The 22,584-nt window shown below is 44.7% G+C and overlaps 1 protein-coding gene across 1 annotated transcript in view; it reads left to right on the top strand.

Annotated features, from left to right (window-relative positions):
• PPFIA1 (protein tyrosine phosphatase, receptor type, f polypeptide (PTPRF), interacting protein (liprin), alpha 1) overlaps positions 1–22,584 on the top strand; it is a 97,417-nt gene that overhangs the window by 47,765 nt on the left and 27,068 nt on the right. Inside the window, exons 8-15 of the mRNA XM_012664801.1 lie at positions 1,950–2,084; positions 3,485–3,568; positions 7,656–7,787; positions 9,138–9,200; positions 10,203–10,282; positions 13,436–13,571; positions 15,617–15,840; positions 18,388–18,619. Coding sequence (XP_012520255.1) covers positions 1,950–2,084; positions 3,485–3,568; positions 7,656–7,787; positions 9,138–9,200; positions 10,203–10,282; positions 13,436–13,571; positions 15,617–15,840; positions 18,388–18,619 — 1,086 coding nt within the window. The remainder of the gene's footprint in view (positions 1–1,949; positions 2,085–3,484; positions 3,569–7,655; positions 7,788–9,137; positions 9,201–10,202; positions 10,283–13,435; positions 13,572–15,616; positions 15,841–18,387; positions 18,620–22,584) is intronic.

Genomic DNA, 22,584 nt, shown 5'->3' with positions numbered 1-22,584 from the left:
GAAAATAAAGTGATATTTTATAAAGTGTATTTGGTACACTTTTGTGTATAATTCATGTAATTCATGAAATGCAGATTCTAAAATATTAATAGTACATACAGTGTGGTATATTTTTTGAGGGTTTTTTTTTGAGACAGTCTTGCTCTGTCACCTTGGTTAGAGTTCAGTGGCCTCCTCATAGCTCACTACAACCTCAAACTCCTGGGCTCAGGCAACCCTCGTGCCTCAGCCTCCGATGTGGCTGAGACTACAGATGCTGCACCCTCACACCCGGCTAATTTTTTCTGTTTTTAGTAGAGACAGATCTTGCTCTTGGTCAGGCTGGTCTCGAACTCCTAAGCTCAAGCAGTCCTCACACTTCAGCCTCCCAGAGTGCTAGGATTATAGGTGTGAGCCACTTGCCTGGCCATATTTTTTGAGGGTCTTAAAGCATAAGGTGTTATCTGCATGCATGGAGATAAATGCACACAGAAAAAGAGGAAAGCTGCATGTAAACAAATGGTAAACTCTTAGGAACCTGGACTTAGAGATGGTTTTTAGATTTTTTTTTTTTTTTTTTTAAGAGACAGAGTCTCACTCTATTGCCTAGGCTAGGGTACAGTGGCCTGATCATAGCTCACTGCAGCCTCAACTCCCGGGCTCAAAGGATCCGCCTGCCTCAGCCCCCTGAGTAGTTAGGGCTACAGACATGCGTCATCAAACCCGATTGATTTTTTTAAAATTTTTACAGATATGGGGTCTTGATACGTTGCCCACATTGGTCTCGAACTCCTTAAGTGATCCTCCACAGCCTCCCCAAAGTACTAGGATTACAGGTGTGAGCCACCACGCTCAGCCCTAGATTTTTTTTTTTTAGTCTTTTTTTAAATTATCATTTTAAGCGACAGGGTCTCACTATTTTGCCCAGGCTGGCCTCAAATTCCTGGGCTCAAGAGATCCTCTTGCTTCAGCCTCCCAAGTAGCTGGGACTACAGGCACACACCATTACACCCAGCTTTAAAATCTTTTGTTAAATTTTCTACATTGAAATTTTTTAGTGTAAGAGGGTTTATTTTAAAAGAATAATTATACACTTAAAAAATAACTTGACTAACATTTCGTTAGGCATACTCTTGGAAGATCTATATGAAAAAGGAGATGAAAGCCATATTTTCTTTCACATGCCCATGGCAGTCTGCTATAAGCAGTGTTACTTTCAAATATGGGTCTCATTATTATTTTTTTTTCTTTTTCCTAATCTTGGTATGGGTTTGCCTTTCCTGAGATTATTTTTTAACAAGGCCTAGTACTAAATTCTTCTTACCTTAAACTTGTCAGTAACAATGAGCAAACTGGCTAAGCATGGTGGCTCACTCCTGTAATCCCAGCACTTGGGGAGGTCAAAGGGGGAGTATTGCTTGAGGCCAGGAGTTCAAGACCAGCCTTGGGCAATATAGTGAGACCCCGTTTCTACAAAAAATTTAAAAATTAGCTGGGTGTTGTGTTGGGCACCCCTTGTCCCAGCTGCTTGGGAGACTGAGGCAGGAGGATCACTCGAGCCCAGGAGTTTGAGGTTACAGTGAGGTATGATCATGCCACTGCACTCCAGCCAGGGCAGTAGAGCAAGATCCTGTCTCTTAAAAGAAGAAAACAGAATGAGCAGCTTCTACAGAAAACTAGTTTTCCTTAGTGTATAGGAACCTTTATTTGATTTTTTTGTTAAAGCTTCTTTGAAGATATTTAAGAAAAGCAAATACTTTGGCAAGAGATGTTTTGCTCTTTGGAATAAAGCTCTAGAAGATGGGCGTGTACTCCTGGCAGCCAGAAAAGCCTCACCTGGAGGCAGCTACCAGCACTGGAGTGATGCCCTCATTGAACTTAGTCCATGTCTGCATTCAGTTTGTTTCAATCTGTGAGAAACAGTTATGTCTAGATTTGCTACATTTCGATACTTTGCTCTCATTTCATAGACCGAAGATAAAAACCGCCAGTTACAAGAACGCCTGGAATTGGCGGAGCAGAAGCTGCAGCAGACTCTGAGGAAAGCCGAGACGCTCCCCGAGGTGGAGGCCGAGCTGGCCCAGAGGGTGGCGGCCCTGTCCAAGGTGGTGTCGTGGGCTTGGTTCTGGGTCAGATGGCAGGATCGTGATTGTGATTGGTTCCTGTGCCTGACCACTGTTACTCAGTGCACCTAAACCCTTGGAGCAGCTCGCCTTTGTTTTGAGGGCTGTTTTCTGAGATTGGGATGCTTTCTCAGTGTCAGACATGATCCTTCCTTTCTGTTACCCCTCGGTCTCCCTGCAGTTTGTCAGGTGTGTGCTGTTTGTCCACCGTCTGCGTGATCTAGGAGTTACTGCTTCTTAGAGTCGTTTTAGTCACCATCTGAAAACATAGGCTAGAAGCTTCATGTAAAAGAAGGACAGTTTTTCTCAAATAGGAAATGATAATTAAAATAAATTTGTAATAAACAGATGAGGTAGTTTTGTTTTGAAAATTACTTAAAAATATGATTTTAAGTAATATTGGGTCATTTGTTCCACTACTGGGTATGCGTGTTTAGGACACAGTCCCTGCCCTCCCAAGTTCTCACCAGGCACATGGGAAGAAGGCAGGTAGAGGCCGTGTCAGACAATGTGATAGGTACTCGGATGCGGATGCGGCAACCCGCAGGGGAGGCTCTGGGAGCAAACCAGCAGCCTCCCGGGCACAGGGCAGGCTTCGCACTGCAGTGCTGGGGGGCGTCGGCCGGGCACAGGGAGCAGCACAGGCTGAGGCCCTTGTCAGCACCCGTCAGCAGTCCTGGCTGCAGCTTCTCAAGCCTCTGGGAGGGACAGTGAGAAGGTGCTGGACCGTGACCCTGTGTCTGGCTGGTGACGGGGAATGTTGGGCCGGTCAGATGGTATCCAGGGCCCACAGACCTGTTCCTTCGAGCAAGTTTGTTGCCAACGGCTGTAACAGAACCTTTCCTCCCTCTCCGTGATCTGCTTTTAAAGTCTCGGTTTCTTTTCTCCCCTGTTATCTTTCTTGTCCCTTGTCGGCTTTGTAGTCTGACCTTTTGTCTTCTGGGAGCTCTGCTGCTAAGGAAGCTAAACTGTTCGAACTTACTTCCAAGCTTAGGAAGGTAGAATTTGTACATTGCTCCTTACTTGTGCTTGCTGCTTTCTGCTTTCCATGCTGACTAACCAGAAGCAATCTGAGGATGGGGAAAGTCATGAATCCGTGGAATCCGGGCATGGGGGTGGGGGAACAGCACCGAACCAGTGGCCAGCACCAGCCATGCTTCAGAAGCACCAACTCAAGAGGGCTGAGCATGCGAAGCCACATAGGATGTGTCGATAGATGGTAGCAGATGCTTTCCATTTACTGTGATTGGAAACAGTCCACGCAGAGCATGTTATGCTTGTTGCTGCTGCAGTAGTATACAGCATGTTGTTCATGAAGTGTGAGTACCAGGTCAGCTTATGGTTTTTTTGGTTTTTTTCTTTTTTTTCTTTTTTGCTGACAGGCCGAGGAGAGACACGGCAACATTGAAGAAAGGTTACGACAGATGGAAGCGCAATTAGAGGAAAAGAACCAAGAACTGCAGCGGGTGTGTATTCAGCCAGAAGGGCTGGGAGCACGGAGCCTGGGTGCTCTGAGGGCGTGGCTCAGGGGAGGTCGCGGCCTGTCTTCCACTTCTCCCTCCTCTGCTGCCTCCGCCCCCAGCTGAGACACTGGCTCTGCAGCTTGATTCTTGTCCTGTGCACTTATTTTGTGGCCTCATCTGTAAGTTGTCCTCTGATATGTACATCTCACATATCGGCAGCTTTTTGTCAGTATTGGTAGCAGCAGAAGAAATCTGTGATCATAAGCAGTACTGCAGGGAGCAGATGGGATCTCCGTGTCCAGGAAGGCTTCTTGTTCATCTAATAGCCTATCAGGGGAACTGCTCTAGATCCCAGTGGGACCTCATGGTTCCTGCTAAAACAAACCTGTTTTGCTCAACTGGGGAACCCCCCCTTGAAACGCAGAGGAAAGCCCATTGTCCTAGATGACTAGTCTGCTTGCTAGTCCAGGGCAGAGCCCTGACCTCTATCCCAAAATAAAATAATCCAAACAGTGATTATTTCTGAGCAAGAGGAACTCCGTAATTGAGCTGCAATGAAAAGAGCATTAAGAAAGCATGGCATTGGAGGGCCCTGTCAGTTGAACCCTAGGAGAGTTTTCCCTGGAAGAGTTGGGCAGATGTCAGTATGGAACATCCAAGAAACAGATACAGTGAGAACAGTTTTGGAGCCAGCTGGCGCCAGGCCTGGTATTTTGGGGTGGCTTTCTCTTTAACAAGTGGGTGGATGGAGGAAGCATGGAGCGTCTAATTGTAGAACTCCCGTACCCCTGGGTCAGCCAGCTTTATGACACTAAGGCCGTTAGATTCTGTTTTCCACAGAAACCTGTATTCTTGGCCACGTACTGCAGAGAATCAAACAAGCTTCCAGGAAGATTCTGACTCCCAGGATGGGTTGCGTACTAGGCAGTCCCCCTTCCCTCCCCACATGCAGAGACACCCCACCACACAGACACACACTCTCACCCTGTAAGCAGAGAGTTACATTTACATACTTCATGACTGTCACAACTGGTTTATGGACTTATGAAGGACAAGTGTTATGATTGGGGTGTTTATAATTAAGGCAATTAAAAGTAAACTTTAAGCTAATTTGCATTTAAAATACACAAATGGTGACAGAAAATTAGCGTAATTTTCTAAAGAAGGATTATGAGATACTCTGTATCTTGCATGAGGTATTGGACACTTTTAGATAATGTTAGTTGCTCAGGTATATTCTGAGTGCCTCATATTTAATCCTTACAACGACCTTATGAGAAAGGGGAGAGGCTGCTGCCCACATCTTACCAGTGAGGAAACTGAATGCGCTGGGGCTGGACACACTGCTGAGGCTCTTGTTGAGTCCTTGTGGATCCGGCCCGCCTACCTGGCACTGTGACTCGAGTGCACGCGTAGCCCCTGTCACCGTCTCCCTGGGAGGAGCCTCCTGAGCACCGCAGAGCGGCTTGGATAAAGAGGGCACAAAGGTGCCCCTGGATGGTGCTGCCTGCTAATGCTTCCTGTCCCCTTCTACCTGTCATTTGTGTTCATTCAGGATATGGGGTAGAAACAAAGTTTTTCAGTTGATTATGGTTTTAGAAAACAGACTTGTCAATTTTGTTATCACATTTTGAAAATTACTTAAGGTAATTATTTGTAATTTTTTTTTTTTTTTTTTTTGAGACAGAGTCTCACTGTGTTGCCCGGGCTAGAGTGCCATGGCGTCATCCTAGCTCACAGCAACCTCAAACTCCTGGGCTCAGCGATCCTCCTGCCTCAGCCTCCTGAGTAGCTGGGACTACAGGCATGCGCCACCATGCCCGGCTAATTTTTTCTATATATTTTTGGTTGTCCAATTAATTTCTTTCTATTTTTAGTAGAGACGGGGTCTTGCTCTTGCTCAGGCTGGTCTCGAACTCCTGAGCTCAAACAATCCGCCCGCCTCGACCTCCCAGAGAGCTAGGATTACAGGCGTGAGCCACCACGCCCGGCCTATTTGTAATTTTTGAATATAAATTTCCATTATAAGAAATTCAAGCAGTGTAGGTGTATAAAGAAAAATATGTGAGCGTCTTCTTAAATTGACTGATTTTTTTTTAAAGCAAATTTTTTGGCTGGGTGTGGTGGCTCACACCTGTAATCCTAACACTCTGGGAGGCTGAGGTGGGAGGATTGCTTTAGGCCAGGAGTTTGAAACCAGCATGAGCAAGGGCGAGACCCTGTCTCAACAAAAAAATAGAAAAATTAGCCAGGCATTGTGGCATGCACCTATAGTCTCAGCTACTTGGGAGACTGGAGGATCACTTGAGCCCAAGAATTTGAGGTTGCAGTGAGCTATTAGGATACCTCTGCACTCTAGCCTAGGTTACAAAGTGAGACCATGTCACAAAACAAAACAGATTTTTTTACCTTTTGCTTTGTATTAGGTCATTAAATATGAAATGTCCGATTTCGAATCAAAAGTTTATGTCTCAAACAAGAAGCAGTATAAGTAATCAAAGTGTGTGCCTAAACTGTCGACACAGTTTTGCCATCTTAATGGTAGCTTGTTTATGCTAGCATTGAAGAAGCCTGCAGAGCAGGTGGCAATGCAGTTGAGAAAGGCATTTCCTACAGCTTAAAGAATTGAATATTTTTCCTTGCAAGAAGTAGTCTAAAGCCTGGAAGAAGTGGTAGTCAGTTGGTGCAAGGTCTGGGTGAATATGGTGTATGACAGAGGGTTTCCAAGTCCAGCTTCTGTAGTTTGAGCAATGTTGTTTGTGCAACATGTGGTCGAGCGTTGTCTTGCAAGAAGATTAGCCTTTCTGTGTTGACCAGTCTCAGTTGTTTAATCACAAGCATCCTCATCATTTTGTCCACTTGGTTGCAGTAGACATCTGCTGTAATCGATTGACCAGGTTTCATGAAGATGTGGTGGATAATACCAGTGCTGGACCACCAAACAGACACCATTAGCTTTTTGATGAATTTTCAGTTTTGGACTGCGTTTCAGCACTTCATCTTTATCCAACTATTGTACCCACTGCTGGCAATTGTCAAAAAGAATCCATTTTTCATCACGCATCACAATATGGAGTAGAAATGGTTCGCCTTCATGTTGTGATGGCAAAGAAAGGCAAGCTTCAAGACAGTTTCTCTTCTGATGCTTTTTTAATTCATGTGGTACCCATCTATCCAGCTTCTTTACCTTGCTGATTTGTTTCAAATGGTCCAATATTGTTGGAATAGTAATGTCGAATCTTGCTGCTAATTCACACGTAGGTTGAGTGGATTCACTTCCGCTACAAGTTTCAGCTCATCATTATCCACCTGTTCTCAGGTCACCCACATGGCTCATTTTCAAGATTAAAATCACCAGAATGGAACTTCTTAAACCATCAACATATACTGTGTTTTCATTAGCCACATCCTTCCCAAACACTTCGTTGATATTTCGAGCTATCTGCTCTACCTTGGTTCCATGATGGAACTTATATTCAAAGACTACACTAATTTTTGACTTATCCACAGTTTCACAAAAATCACTCTAAAAAAATTTGAAAGACAATCACAGGCAAACCGTGTGTTTGAAAGACTGAGGATGTACCTTCACAATAAAAATAAAACAAGAAGTGTCAAAGTGAAATGTCAGAGATATCAACTGTCAAACTTAGTACTTAAGAAAATGGAACATTTCATACTTAATAACCTAATAAATTAAATTTAATTTTTTCCCCATAAATCCAGACCGAAGCTTTTATTTACACAAGGGGAAATTCCTCTACTAGTACCTTAACAAGCTGGTTCCTGGGTGTAAATCTGCTCCCTAAGTCCATCTGACGGTTGATAGTGACTGGTGACATTCCCGAGGCCCCAGGAATACTTTGTTCCCCAGAAGCAACGGGACCTTTTAGTTACGGATCTGTCCAAGACTTTGGCGGTGTCTCCCCAGAGCATGGCACGGAAGGCCACTGAGGATGGCGGGGGGACGGGCATCCAGGGCGACAGTACCTGTGGGTTTCCCTTGGCCCAGCCCCTCAATCCTTGTGCTTCTACAAGAATGGTCGAATGTTTCTTTGAAGTTTCTAAGTCTCTGATTCTCCTGTTTTAGGCAAGGCAGAGAGAAAAAATGAATGAAGAACATAATAAACGTTTATCAGACACTGTCGACAAGCTTCTTTCCGAATCTAATGAGCGGCTTCAGCTCCACCTGAAGGAGAGGATGGCTGCTCTGGAGGACAAGGTACGGCAGAGAGCCCGGCCACCCTGCAGGCCCCCACCCTTCACGAAGAGATCGCGCCTCTTCTGAGGAATGACGCATGACGGTGGTTAGCAACCATGACAGAAAATGGGAATTATTCTTTAGGGTGGAATAAGTACAGACCATTATCCAGTCCCTGAGTTAACTTCCTGTTTGCTATGTCCTTGCCTCATTTGCATGTGTGGAAAATTGTGTATCATTCTTATTCTCTAGGGCAGGAGGAGATAAATGGGATCTATAAAGGACCAGATATATTAGACTTTTAGTAGTTATGAGTAATTAAATAATTGTGTGCTAATCAACAATTAGCACAAATGTAAGCATACACATATGAGTGCATGGGTGTGACTGTTACAACAAAATTTTATTTATAGAAATAGGCAGTGGGCTGGATTTGGCTGGCAGGTCCTAGTTTGCCAACCCCTACGCTAGAATCCTTCTTTTTCTTTTTTTTGGCTCACTGCTCTCCCCTTCGTTGCTCTTGCTTTGGAGGTTAATTTCTGTCTCATTTATAAGCAGAACACTAAGGAGTGTGGTATAATAGAAAGATTTGATCACCTGAAACCAAACATTCTTGCATTCCAACCCCCACCGCCTTTCTTTCTGGTTTGGTTTGGAAAACGTCTACGCCCGGTCTGACTGACTGCTCCTATCACAGAGGTGTGTTAGCTGTCACCAGAGTGAAAGGATGTCCTAGAATCTGTGTCCGAGAAGTTCTAATGGGCTGCAGTTGGATTCAGATTTGATTCAGCCTGTCCTAACTGCACCTGTGTCCCTAGAGAGGAGGCTCAGAAACTTCCGGAAATTGGCTCTTAGGTTTGAGGTCGTGCTCATTTGAGAGAGCCTGATGATTACTACTCATCATATGACACATTATGTTTCACAAAACTGACTATGGAGTTAGAGAACACGTAGAGCTCGCTCAGTTCCTTGGTCAGTGGATCAGCCTTAAGGTAGCAATATTTTTGTCTTTGATTTTAATTATACATTTGAAACTTAACTTTAGGTTTCCCAAGTGACCAGTGAATTGTAAAATCTAGTAACATAGACCAGTTTAACTGATTAAAATAAACTTATACCATGAACCTGACATACCTACATTTAGAAAATAGGGTCGGTGAAGGAGTAAGTTTTATATGAATAAGAGAAATGATTAGAAGTGGTCCTGGCCACACCGTTAGCACTTGACTCCGTGGGACCATGACACAGCTCATTAGTGCGCTCCTCTGATCCATTCCCTTTCTGTGGCACTTTGTTTTATAAATGAATATAGCCAGGCTATGTATGGCAACATTTTAAACAAACACTAAAGAACTGTCTTGTTTTTTTCAGAATTCTCTCTTACGAGAAGTTGAAAATGCAAAAAAGCAATTAGAAGAAACACAACATGATAAGGTACTTAAAAAGTCTTCTCCAATTCATTTAGAAGCTATTCAGAGCTCAATTGAACTGAGCTTGTTATAATTATAGTTACTGCAGATGCTTCGCAGAAGTTGAGAAAAGCTTTCCGTATGGCTCTCGTAGTCCACTGCCGTAAGATTCACAGCACTCCTAGATTTGCACATGGAATGCCTTTGTGTTTAGGTGTATTTTGAGTCTGGCAATGTGTATGGTTCAGAATTCTGAGTCCTTTCTGGGCTTATTTGAAACTAAAATATTAGAGTAAACCTTTCATCCATAGCAGTGCTGTCCAAGAGAAATACAATGTGAACTAAATACATGATTTTCAATTTTCTAGTAGCCACATTAGAAAAAGTAATAAATAGGTACAATTAATTTTATTTAACCCAATATATCCAAAATTATCATTTCATAATGTGTTAATGGAAAGCAACAATGAGCCACTTCACATTCCTTTTTCACGTGCAGTCTGTGGAACGCACTGTGTAGCTCATATCACGGCACACTGCAGTTTGGGCTCGCCCATTTCAGGGGCTCCCTAGCCACGTGCGGCCAGCGGCGGCTGTCTTGGACAGCACAGGTCTCGAGGTGAGATCAGATACGCAGGTGGCACAGCAATGAATGCATGCTTGGCAGGAGACCGTTAAAAACAACACAGACGTACAGTGCAAAGTGAATATCGTTCCCACTCTCTCCAAAAGAGTTGTTTCTCTCCGCAGCATTAAAAATCGTTAATGGTTTGGTGTTTGTCCTCCTCTAAACTTTTCTGTGACTAAGACACAGGTTTTTCTTCATTAAGGTTTACAAAGTTAATTTGGTAGTCTCGGTTGATGTTTACCACAGAACTCTTAGAGAAAATTTTCTCAGAATTAAAGTGTTTGGTATTTAAACTGCTGGTTTAACCTGTTACAGTTATGTTCAACATCTGAGCACATTTGAAGCAAATCATTTTAAAACCTAAAAGAGCTATAATGTAAGTCTTTTCCTGTTTTGTAGGATCAGCTTGTCCTAAACATTGAAGCGTTGAGGGCTGAACTAGACCAGATGAGACTAAGAGGTGCTTCACTTCATCATGGGTATGATGTTAACCAACTAACAACTATGTTTTTCGCACCAGTTGTGTGTCTGCAAGGGTCTGCTCTTGGCCATGTGGGCAGTATAGCTGGATGTTGTCCATGGTCTGACCTCAAGGAGCTTATAGCTTAGCAGCAGGCAAGAAGGAAGAGTGAAATATTCCAAGGGTTAGAGCTTGGTCCCTAGGGGAGACATCATTGGCAAAACTCAGAAACACAGGAGGAGGTTTGGAAGGTGGGAAATGATCAGTCAATATTGGGATACATTAATTTAGGTACCCAGTGGAGTATGACCCGGATGATACAGGGACAGGAGGACAGATTCCAAAATGAGAGATGCAAGGCTGGCATTCATGGGAGAGTGTCTGCACCCGTAGGTCAGAGTGCTCAGGGAGGAGCTGCGCAGCTGGAGTTTGAGAAACACTTTGGCATTCATGCATTTAGTACACTGTTCGGAGTTTTTGGTATTTTTTAAGAGACACTGAAGGTTCATGGCATGTGATTTGATTTTATTTTTTTAAAAATGGGGTCTCACTGTGTTGCTCAGGCTGGCCTCAGACTCCTGGGCTCAAGCGATCCCCCTGCCTTAGCAAAGCTCCCTAGTAGCTGGGACTACAGGCACATGCCACCATACCTGGCTTTTTAAAAAAATTTAATTTATGTATTGATTTAAGTCTGTTGAAATGTGACTTTGAGTTGGCTGATGTAGGCGTGAACCACCTGGCTTGTAATGCTTCTAGCAAATAGCCCAGTATATGGACTGCCAGCATTCTTATTTTTTTCCTACTCATTGTTACAGGGGCAGTCGACTATTCTAATTAAGGTATTAAAATTCTTCTTTTGTTTCTTTGTAGAAGATGGTCATCAAGTGAGAGTTAACTCACAAACGTGATTGAAATGGTGAGCTGGTGACATTAGTCTATAGGAACCAGGCTCCTGCTTGAAACATGATTTAGGAGAAGCTTGGAGCCTATATACCCATTTCTGCATTTGCAAATTTATGGTATTGTGAAGGTCTAGCGTATCTTGTGGCCCTCCCTCACTCAACCTAGTCCTGGAAAGCAAGAATGGAAATCAGCGAAGACAGAATTACAGAGAGTCAGAGTCAGGAACTCTTACTGTCTCTGAAGCCAGTGGAGGGGGAACTTCCAGGAGGAGTTTATATCCTCACAGGGGAAATGTTGAGGATGGTGAGGCCAGAGAAAAGTCGCTGGATTTGGAGATGAAGATCCTTGATGCTGAAAGGCTAGTGTCATTCGTGTGGCAGAGACGGAGTCACTAAGATGTGTGTCTAAAAAACAGTGTGGGCGGTAGATGAAGAGGAAGCGGACTCAGTGCGCGTCACCGTCCTGAGTGAAGGGCTTCGGCAAGGAAGGGAAGGAGACACCTGTTGCCACAACCAGAGGGTAGCAAAGTTAAGGGGGCATTTTAAGGTGGAGAAGGCTTGCCCATGTGTGCCAGCCAAAGGTCCAGGGAGAGAGAGGAATGTTGCTCTAGAAGCCCCATGGAGGCAGGAGGGCTGTTGGAGTCGCAGTGGGTCTCAAGTGGCCATGTGGGTGTGAAGAGCGGAGGCAGGAGAGGCTGGGTGAGGAGGACAGGGTTTCTTTCAGGGAGGCAGACCTGGAGGTTTCACAGCAGGAGGCTGTGAGGGTGGAGAGGAGCGAGTGTGCGGGGTGGCATGGGGCCTGGGAAGGGGCGAGGCCCCACGCATTTGTCCCACATGCCCTGACGGTGACATCAGTCATCTTGTTTTTGTGATCTGACCCAGCGAGAGACGTGAGGAGTGGAAAAGAAAGGTGAGGGCAGGGAAATGGCTGGCTGTGGGCCAGGGCTGAGTTGGAGGAAGGTAAGCCCAAGAGAGGGTGTCCAGATGAGGAAGCTTGGCGGGCTCCAGAGGATGCGCGAGCCACCCAAGAGTACACACATGATACTGTGTGTGTGTAGCTTTTATCCGGTTCCAGAGTGTGTCACAACCCAGAGCAGCTAAGCTAGAAATGCCGAGAAGGAAGGAGCAGTTTCCTTAGTTACGAGAGAAAGGCGGGGTGAAAGGCAAGCTGGGGGCAAAGGGCAGTTCCGGGCCTTGGTATCTCACACACCGATAACCAGACTCATGTAACAGTTCCCAAGCCATGTCTTACACACACATCACGGGGGCGTGAACCAGAGGCAGGTGAGTCGGCATGTTGGGCACATCGTGTGGAGACACACGAGGGGTCCTCTGTTGAACTCACTGTCATCAGATTAGTGGGCTCTGTCTCCCAAGACCTTTGCCTGTTAAGGATTTCTGGAAACGAAGGTAGCCAGCCTTCTTTCACAGGGAACTAGGAGTTCCTAGAGTAAGCGAAAATGAGTCCATCACATACAGAAGTGGCAGGTGACGTGCCTATGGCTGGTGGTGGCAGCACTTGCCCCCGGCTGCTGCCCGGCTCCTGTCTGGGCCTTTGCTGATGGGAACTGGACGGTGGCTCACCCCAGCACCTCTGGCTCAGTTGCCTGGAGCCCACGCTCGTCTTTCCAGGCAGTTCTTCCGCCAAGGGTATTGATTTTCTGCTAATCTAGTTGCACACAAGTCTGTGTTTTTGATTCAGACACTGAAGTGAGCCGTCAGATCCAGTTGAGAGAAGCCCCAGCTCTGGCCGAAAGGGGCTTCTGCAGCGGATGCCTCTCAGGCGCCTCATGGCAACACTTTAGATGGCGTCACAGATCAGGGTGTGTGTGCCGGGCCGACCTCATGCCATGGGTCTTGGCCTAAGTGGAGAAGTGGCAGAGTGGTGGAGGCCGTGGCGTGTGGACGTCAGCTGTGGAAAGTAGAGCAGACATGCTGGCCGGGGCACCTGCACCCAGAGCAGGATCTCAGGGGATCCCAGGTCTTCACATTCCAGGGAGCTGGACTCCACCCGGCTCGTCTCCGTGGCCGTGGCAGTCTGCGCTGGTTTTCCTGGACAGCGCTGGTTTTCCTGGACAGCGAAGCTTTCCACCTGGCGGGGCTGAAAGACTAAACCCCGGCCCGGAGCAGCCAGCGTGGAGCTACTGGGGGAAGCGGGAGAGGCGCCCTCCTTGGAGACCTTTTCTTCTATGGAAAACCTGTTTTCCAGAAGTCAGAAAGTTAATTTATTTTCCTTCTAATAACGACCATTCTTGTTTTTCATGTTTCAGCCGACCCCATCTGGGCAGCGTCCCAGATTTCAGGTTCCCTGTGGCAGACGGGCACACAGATTCCTACAGCACCAGCGCAGTGTTGCGGCGTCCCCAGAAAGGCCGTCTGGCAGCCCTGAGGGAAGAGCCTTCCAAGGCAAGGCCTTCGTGTGGAATCTCTGTTTACGTAAAAGTTCCCTACTTTCCCCCCTGGTTCTGAGACTGCTCTGCAGTGAAACCATTGATGGGTCACTTTCTTTCTTGCCCTCCTCTCGTTTTCCTTTTTCTGGCTCTTTCTGGCTGAGAATTTATTTTTAGTTAGGGCTTAAAAAAAAAAATGAAAAGAAATTCTGAAATAATACAGTCTACTGTTAAACACAATGCTAATTAGTATGGATTTGAAGTAGTAATTTAAAATAAGTGAATACATGCATTCATCATTTAGTGAAAAGATTTCGCATTTGGAAGTACCTTCTCACGTTGATCTTTTCAGCAGCACGTATTTGATAGATTCTGTGTAATTTGAGCACCCACATGCATCGTGCAGCTGGTTTGGGCCAGGTCCCATCACAGACCTAGGGCTGCGGCTCACACACCAACACCCCAGCGCGCACGCGCCAGTGAGGACCAGTAGGCAGTACACAGATGAAGTAAACATGTGCATATTAGTTTTTATTGGTGTGGCATGAATTACTGCAAAGCTCAGTGGCTTAAAACAAGGAGCGTTTCATAGTTCACAGCTCCGTGACTTCAGATCAGCAGGGCAGGGTGCCTCTGGCTCAGGGTCTTGAAGGGTTGCAGCACAGGAAGGCTCGACGGGCTGGCAGCTCTGCTGTGGACGGGGGTCCTTGATCCCTCACCATGTGGGCCCGTCCACAAGGCTGCTTCCTCCCAGGGTGACGGTGGCTTCCCCCAGAGCTCACATTCTAAGGTAGGGCAAGGAGAAAACCCACAAGCCGTTCACATCCTAGTCTTGGAGAGCGCACACCTTTACTTCCACTTTATTCTGTTCATTCAGATGAATCGCTAAGTCCTGCTCACACTCAGTGGCAGGGCAAGAATCACCTCCGTCTCTTATGGGAGGAGTGTCAAAGAGTTTGTGGACAGATCTTTAAGCCATCCACTGTGTCAGATGGTAATCAGCAGGGAAGGGACTCAGGGGCCCTGAGCTGTAGAGCAAGGCGGGGAATAAGAATTTCAAGTGGGTTGGCCAGGGAGACATCACCTGAGGCTGACATATGAGCAAGGGCCTGAGGAGGAAAGGGAAGGAGCCGTTTGGGCACGTCGTCCTACATGGAGCCAGCCAGACCCGCTGAGGGACTGGAGACGGGGAGAACAGTCAGAGACAGCAGCTGGCAGGGTGGAGTCTGCTTCCTGAGACGAGGAGGACTGCAGGTTTGGGGGAGACCTGGAGTCCAGCCTTGGCCGTGTTCAAGCTGCCAGGACTGTTAGATAGATATCCAAGGGGAGCTGTAAGATAACCTTGCAGCAGAACCCACACTCACAGACACACTCGGCCTGTGTTTTTTAGCCGATTACGTATTAGATGTACATATTTTCAGGCACATGTGATAATTGATACAATTCACGTAGTCAAATCAGGGTAATTGGGATTTCTGTCACCTAAATGTTTATCTTTTCTTTATTCTAAGAACATTTGAATTATTCTGGCTATTTTGAAATGTACAGTCAATGGTTAAGTAGAGTCACCCTACTGATGTATCGAACGCCAGATTTCTCTTCATTCCCTCTCTCCCTTCCTGGCTGATTTTCAGTTTTTATTTCTGACCCCGTCATCTCCCCATTGTGAATCCCATCATAGAAATGCCTCACATACACATTAAGATGTTAATATTGGCCGGCGCAGTGGGTCACATCTATAATCCTAGTACTCTGGGAGGCCACGACAGGAGGAATGCTTGAGGTCAGGAGTTTGAGACCAACCTGAGCAAGAGTGAGACCTCGTCTCTACTGAAAATAGAAAAATTAGCCAGGCATGGTGGCATGCACTTAAAGTCCCAGCTACTTGGGAGGCTGAGGCAGGAGGATCATTTAAGCCCAGGAATTTGAGATTGCAGCGAGCTATGATGATGCCACTGCACTCTACCCTGGGTGACAGAGAGACTCTTTGTCTTAAAAAAAAAAAGTTCCTATAACTAACGTTGCTTTCAGTCTGCTAAGATTTGGTTTTCTTATTTATAGGTACAAACTCTTAATGAACAGGATTGGGAACGTGCCCAACAAGCTAGTGTCTTGGCAAACGTAGCACAAGCATTTGAGAGTGATGTTGACGTGTCTGATGGTGAGGATGACAGAGACACTCTCCTCAGCTCGGTTGATCTGTTGTCACCCAGCGGGCAGGCTGATGCACAGACGTTAGCCATGATGCTTCAGGAGCAGCTGGACGCCATCAACAAAGAGATAAGGTATGTGCGACCGTACACAGCACTCACATAAAACATGCCGTCTCTGAGCAATCTTGTTCTACTTGGAAAAGTCTGGAACAAATACTGTTAACATTTTCTAAATGTTCCATAGTAACAGACTTACTTAAACAAGTTCCAAGATTACCCTTCATTATAAAATTCAAGTGACCAGGGCACTCTGTCATGGCACTGGTACTCTGTGTAGGGTGTTGTAGGAGGTGAGAGGTGTTCTGTCTCTGTAGAGCACTGCAGGGGCTCAGTGCCCACCTGTGACAGGGGGTCCGGGGCCGGCTCAGCCACTGCTGCTCTCCTGAGAGCTGCGCCTAGAAGGGCAGAGGAGCCAGCATACATCGGAGGAGGGCTGGTGGGCCCCACCTCCTGACCCAGTGCAGAGGGGAGACGTGCACAGTGGGGAGTGGGGAAGAGAGGGACTGACGGACGCGTGCTGTGGATGAGAAGCAACAGGTTCCTTCCGCAGGCCAGTGCCAGGCAGCAGTGCAACTCGCTAGGAGAGGCGGCAGAGAGGAAGTAAGAGGGAAAGCTGCCATGAACCCCCTGCCAGCCTGAGTGTGCCCTTGACTCTGCATTCTGAAGGGAGCACGTGGCCATCACCTGCTACCTGTGCATCCCCCAGCACTGCCCTTCAGAGCGCCACATCATCGGGTGTCTGTCACACGGCACTAGCCTGGCACAGAAAAGTGGAAGTTTTCAGGTTTGTGTATTCCCACTGCACTTTCCTTTCACTAGGTTAGTTAGCATGAGGTGAAGATTTGCTCACCTTAGGACAATGAGTGATCAAACGGTGAGTGAATTTTTTTAGTCTCATCAATATTTTAAAGGGTTTTTTTCTTTAGCAACTCATTAGCAGTTTTAATGGGAAATGTGTAAAACAGTGGGCCACCTGTGGAATAGAAACTAAGGTGTAGGGATGAAGAGGCCTTGAAGAGGCCTTAGGTAACTGCCGCCCATGCTGGCTTCCCCTGGGGGCACAGCAGTGTGACCAGGGGTGCCCTGAGGTCTGCCTCGTGGCCCCAGGCCTGACGTGGCCACACAGCCAGCCTGAGTCCAAGTGCAGAGCAGCCACACGCGTGGAGTCCTACAGCGGTCGGGGCGGGGCCGCTGTGGGGACTTTGTGTAAAGTTAGCGCAGGTGGGAGTTCGCCCGTCCTGCTCAGAGAGGGCACGAGGTGGAGCAGAGAGGGCGAAAACAAGCGCCAAGGAGAGCCGCAGGCTCCAGAGTAAGACGTGCGTGCGCTGCCTACGTTTTTCACCTTGTACACTGACTTTTCAGGTGCCAGGTTTAAAACTGGTGAAGAGCTCAGAAAACTAGTCTTTCCTCATCGTTATGGGAAATATATACCTTTAGTTTTTATTTTTTACACTGTATTGCTAGATAAAAGTGATTTTTCTTTATGTAGCAAGTTAAAGTGGTATAAATGGTAAGTTCTATCCACTGATACAGATTTTCTTCTGTGAATAATGACCAAAAAAACACTTTTCTTAGAGTATGTAAGTACAACTCTAATTTGAAGGGCTGCTACAAGGTTTCTGTATTTTAATATTAGAATAATTATCATTGGCGTAGTCACATGTTAAAATCACTGCTTAGTAATCCACGACACTTTAGGATAGAAGAGCATTAATCTTGAATTCAAAATTAATGTAGCACGATTAACATGAGTCCAGAAATTCAGATGAAGCTGGTAGAGAATGCCACCAGGTGATATTTTTGTTTGAATTTGAACTTTAAAAATTAACTTCATATTTGCATTTAGTCTAAAGAGTTAAGTATTTGAGCGAGGCACAGTGGCTCATGCCTGTAATCCCAGCACTTTGGGAGGCCGAAGTAGGAAGATCACTAGAGCCCAGAAGTTTGAGACCAGCCTGGGCAACATAGTGAGACTTCATCTCTATAAAAAATTAAAGAGTTAGCTGGGTGTGATGGCGCGCTCCTATTTGGGAGGCTGAGGCTGGCTGGAGGATTGCTTGAGCCTGGGAGTTTGAGTTTACAGTGAGCTATGATAATGCCACTGCACTCCAACCTGTGTGACAGAGCCAGACCCTGTCTCTAAAAAAAAAAAAAGAGAGAGATTTAAGTATTTGGAAACTCTTAAATGGCTTTGTGGATCAATTCTTTGTGTTAGAATTCCTGATTTCCAGTTGAAGAAATCTATAGGTAAAGGTACAGCGTCGCTCTAAGAATAGGGGAGATGAGGGTTGTAAAATTTAAGAATCTCATTGCTTGGTTGCAACCATAGGAAAAGTTGCCAGCCAGCCCCTTTCAAAATTTTAGTGTAAATAAGTAAAATCAAGCATGAATATCAGAACCAGCTTACCCAGGGTCAATGGAGGATTTACTTTTTGTTGTCCTAAGATGTAGTATATTTTAAAAGATTAAAAGCAAAACATTTTTGCTGAAGTGTTAAATGTTTGAGCAACTTGGAGTTTACTCATACTAATACTGAGTATAAGCAGATTTGTTTTTCATCCAAACATATTAATCTGTTTGCTAATAAAGGAAGGATGACTGCTTTTGTTTTTATTGTAGGTTGATACAAGAAGAAAAGGAAAACACAGAGCAGCGAGCGGAGGAGATTGAAAGTAGAGTTGGTAGTGGAAGTTTAGACAATCTTGGTCGTTTTAGATCAATGAGCTCCATTCCCCCGTATCCTGCCTCCTCACTTGCCGGCTCCTCCCCGCCAGGCAGCGGTCGCTCCACCCCAAGGAGGATCCCACACAGCCCAGCCAGGGAGGTGGACAGACTGGGCATCATGACTCTAGTAAGTATCACCCTTTCCGTGCGGCATCCCCACCCCACACACCTGTTTGAAGTCTTGAACACTGCGAACTTGCTTCTTTTTACCCAGCAGAAAATCAAGTACGTTTGTCATTCTAAGAGGTTGAAGACTTTAAAACCTAACTACTGTTTTCAACTATTTCATTCAACTATGCCAAATTGATTGTAATATTTGGATGACCAGGCTAGTGTGCCACCATTTTTTTATGTGACAATTGGCCCAGGCAGCTGTGCAGAGTGCAGCAGCCAGAGGGGGAATGCGTCTGTTTTCTAGGGGTAGACAGTTAACAGAGTAAACGTAGGCAGACATCAGAGCATATAGAAAATGAACAGGGGGATTAGCCCCATCTGTCGTTCAGGGATGCTGAACAAGGTTCCAGGAGTGCAGTCCAGGAAATAAAAAAAAGCTAATCAGGTTCTGCATGTGAAGCCATTTGCAGCCAGGCTGCTTTTCAGCCTCCTTGGGAAGCAGATGGGCCTCAGCCTGGGGTCACTTTACCTGGAAATTTGATGGCTTTGTGGTGTTTGGTGGCAAAGTGTGCAGATCTGAAGAATGTTTAAAACTTTCTTGTGTAGTTAGTCTAGGTTTTGTGAGTGCATTGCTTAGGAAATTATATTTCACATGAAATCATACTTACAACATTCTGCTTTTTAACTGCACTTCTATCATTTTTTTCTTTGACCTTCCATTTTCATCTTTAGCTGTGCTGTTAGCCAGAGTGTGATTAACTCAACAATGAATCATTTTAGTGGCTTATGAAGTGGTGACTGTCTACTTTGAAGTATTTTGACATACTTTTTTCATAATTTACATCATTAGCTAATGTTTTGAACTCTGACCATTTCATTTGTGGTTTCATGCTTATTTCCTTCCAGAGCATTTGTAAAACCAGTTGTCTCTATTTTTTCCCTAGTTTTATAATTCCATATGCTGACCGACAGTCGCTGGCTTTGATTTCCTGCATCATCCTTTTGTTTGTTTTGTTATCTGAGCCATCTCCAGATTCATTTCTAATCCAGACCTCAGGTCCCCGTCAGCCTTTAAGTTGTTCCTCCAGCGCCCCCAGGCCCACCCCACGCTATAACGGTTCTTCACAGCACGCAGGTACCCAGGCGGCAGCTTGGTGGCCAATGATGTGTGAGTCTGTGCTGGATTATGACTTTATTAGTGGAACTCTGGGTTTGTTATCATTAAAAAATGTATTTTTTCTCAATAGTTATAAAATATAACTAGTGTATCATTGTATAATAAATGTGGATACAGACACAATGTAGGTGATTAAGAGTGTTTTCCTCAATTTATGTAGGATCTGTATAATTCATAAATGAAATATTTCCTACACAAATAATCTGCTAAGTGTAGAATTAATGAAAGCTTTATGCAAACAATATGCTTTCTGATTTTGATGATTGTATTCAAGACTATAAATCTCATCAACTTACTGAAGATACTCTACTGTCTCTGACTTTTTTAATTAAAATATCTTACGTAAATCATAGGATATAAAGATTCTACCTGATATGCTAGCTTTTGATTTTATATATTTTCACGGGGTACCTTGCTTTAAGCAATAAATTTTTTTTGAGAAGTTGTAAATCAAATTCTAGGTAAGAGTTTTGCGTTAATGTCCAGTAGGTATAAAAGTAGGTTTGTTCAGTTTTATAATAGATGTATTGTAATAACTTCATCATCAATTAGAATATTTTGAATTACAGCATGTTTTTTATTAAAGAAAACTAAGCTATAGAGAGGTTTGTCTTAGAATAGACAATTATTAGGGCCTTTTGTTATACAAAAAGCCACAATAAATTGTATGTGTTGAAATAGAATTTTCTCTCTCTGAATAATAATTTATAGTGTTTCTCTAGTAAATCTTGAATAACTTACATTTAAATGTTGTGGCGAGAGATGTTCTATATACAGTTAAACTTTCTCTAAATCCTGTTGCCCTTGTATCCATGCTGTCATTCCCATTTTGATATATTTGCTGTACTAATCCTTGAATTTTTAACTTCAAGTGTGCAGTAAATCTGGTTTCTCTTCATCTCTTTGCACGCATCTGTCAGCCTAGTGATTTAAGGAAACATCGTAGAAAGGTAAATTATTTAGTAATTTAACATATCTTTGTATGTCTATAACGCATTGAAGAGTATCTATCATTTTATATAAATATAACATTATATAATTATATAATAACGAATAATTGAAATTTTAAAGAAAGTGTTTAAACTCACCCAGCACTTTACATGTGATCTTTCTCTTGGAAATTATTTATTAGTGGTTTTCATAGAACACTGGGACAAATGTAAGAGTTTGCCATTCTCCCATTTTTTTTGTCTTCTAATCATTGCATGCTTACTTATCATAGACATGGTATTTTTAAATAAATTGTTGAAGCAAAGCCATAGATTTTAGATTTGGGGAAAATCAATTTTTTTTTCTTTTATTTCAGCATATTATGGGGGTACAGATGTTTAGGTGAAAATCAATTTTGATAACAATAATAGCTAGCATTTACTAAGCTCTTAATCTATGCCATGCTCTGTGCTGAGTGCCTTACCAATCTGTTACAGCTTGAGTATCCCGTATTCCAAATGCTGGGGACCAGAAGTGTTTTGGATTTTGAAATTTGCATTATACTTACTGGTTGAGCATCCAAAATTGGAAATCCTAGATCCTCCCATGGGCATTTCCTTTGAGCATCCTGTCAGCACTCAGAAAGTTTCAGATTTTGGACCATTTCAAATTTGGGGTTTTTGGATTCAAGATGCTCAACCTGTATCTTATTTAATCCTCACACACTTTCCTGTGATACATAGGTTACTGTTATCCGCATTTCACAGATGTGGACCCTGAAGTTTAGAGAGTTCACACAATCTGCAGTGCAGAGTTGAGTTCAGATTTGCCTGATTTCAAAACCTGGACCCGTGGCCACGTCACCATCTGGCCTTTTCTCCAGATGTTTAATAGTCTGGTCTCCCTGGCAGCATCCCTACAGAGGGAGGTTCGAGGCCACTTCTCCTGGGAGATAACTGTAGATTGGGCCTCCTGTTCTCGGAGGACGTGCAGTGCATTAGGAGCAGTGCTGGTCTGTGGCTGTTGTTTAGTTTTGCTGACTCTTATTTGGATTTGTTTGTTTGACAGCAAGATTTTCTCAATGACGGAAGCAGTGTGTTGATTTGCACTCAGGCCTGATAACCTGGTGTTGTTCACAGGTAGCTTCAGCGTGAGGAAGCTGAACAAGGTGAGGAACCTTGTTCTCAGGTTGTTGTGAGGGTTAAGCCAGCTGTATGTGCAGAGTGCCAGGCATGGCGCCAGACACAGCCCGCATTTGACTGTCTCCTTCCTCCTTGGCCTCAACATTATTGGTGTAGACTAAGATGACTTCCTTGCTTTCTAGTAGCGTCTCAGCGGTGATAGAGGCAAAAATCTGGTGGGTCCCAGTGCTGTCCCTTGCTGTTGGAGTACAGAAGGCAGAGCATGGGCAGGGCTGGGAGTGTGGGAGGACTTCCTTAGGGAGCTGCTGGCCGGGTTCGCTGGGCTTTACTCATCCATCTCTGGTAGTTTACGGTGAGTCGTATTGTCTGTCAGCTTGATCACATGTATTGCTTCCTATGCTGTTCTTTGTTTCTGCTTTTATAAACAAATGATTGTTTAACCTGAATTTTGAAACTGGTAAATTTCATACTGACAATATCTAGCCATAATAGCCTTATGTTGTCTTATGATTGTAATTGGAAGTTGAGAGAGGATACAGGATTTATCTGCATCTTAACTGCTAATTAAAATTACGCACTCAATGACCTCAGCCCCTCTTTGCACTAGTCTACCTGGTTCTCACTGAGCCACTATTGGGCTCCCATGAGATTGATGTACTTTACACAGTCCGTTTAAAAAGCAGAAGTTCAAGCCAGGCTCAGTGGCACTCGCTGAGGAGGGAGGATCAC

This window comes from Propithecus coquereli, unplaced genomic scaffold (genome assembly GCF_000956105.1).
Source record: "Propithecus coquereli isolate 6110/MARCELLA unplaced genomic scaffold, Pcoq_1.0 Scaffold120, whole genome shotgun sequence".
Classification (NCBI taxonomy): Eukaryota; Metazoa; Chordata; class Mammalia; order Primates; family Indriidae; genus Propithecus; species Propithecus coquereli.
The sequence above is the reverse complement of the archived record's forward strand: the minus strand, read 5'-3'. Positions and strand labels throughout refer to the sequence as shown.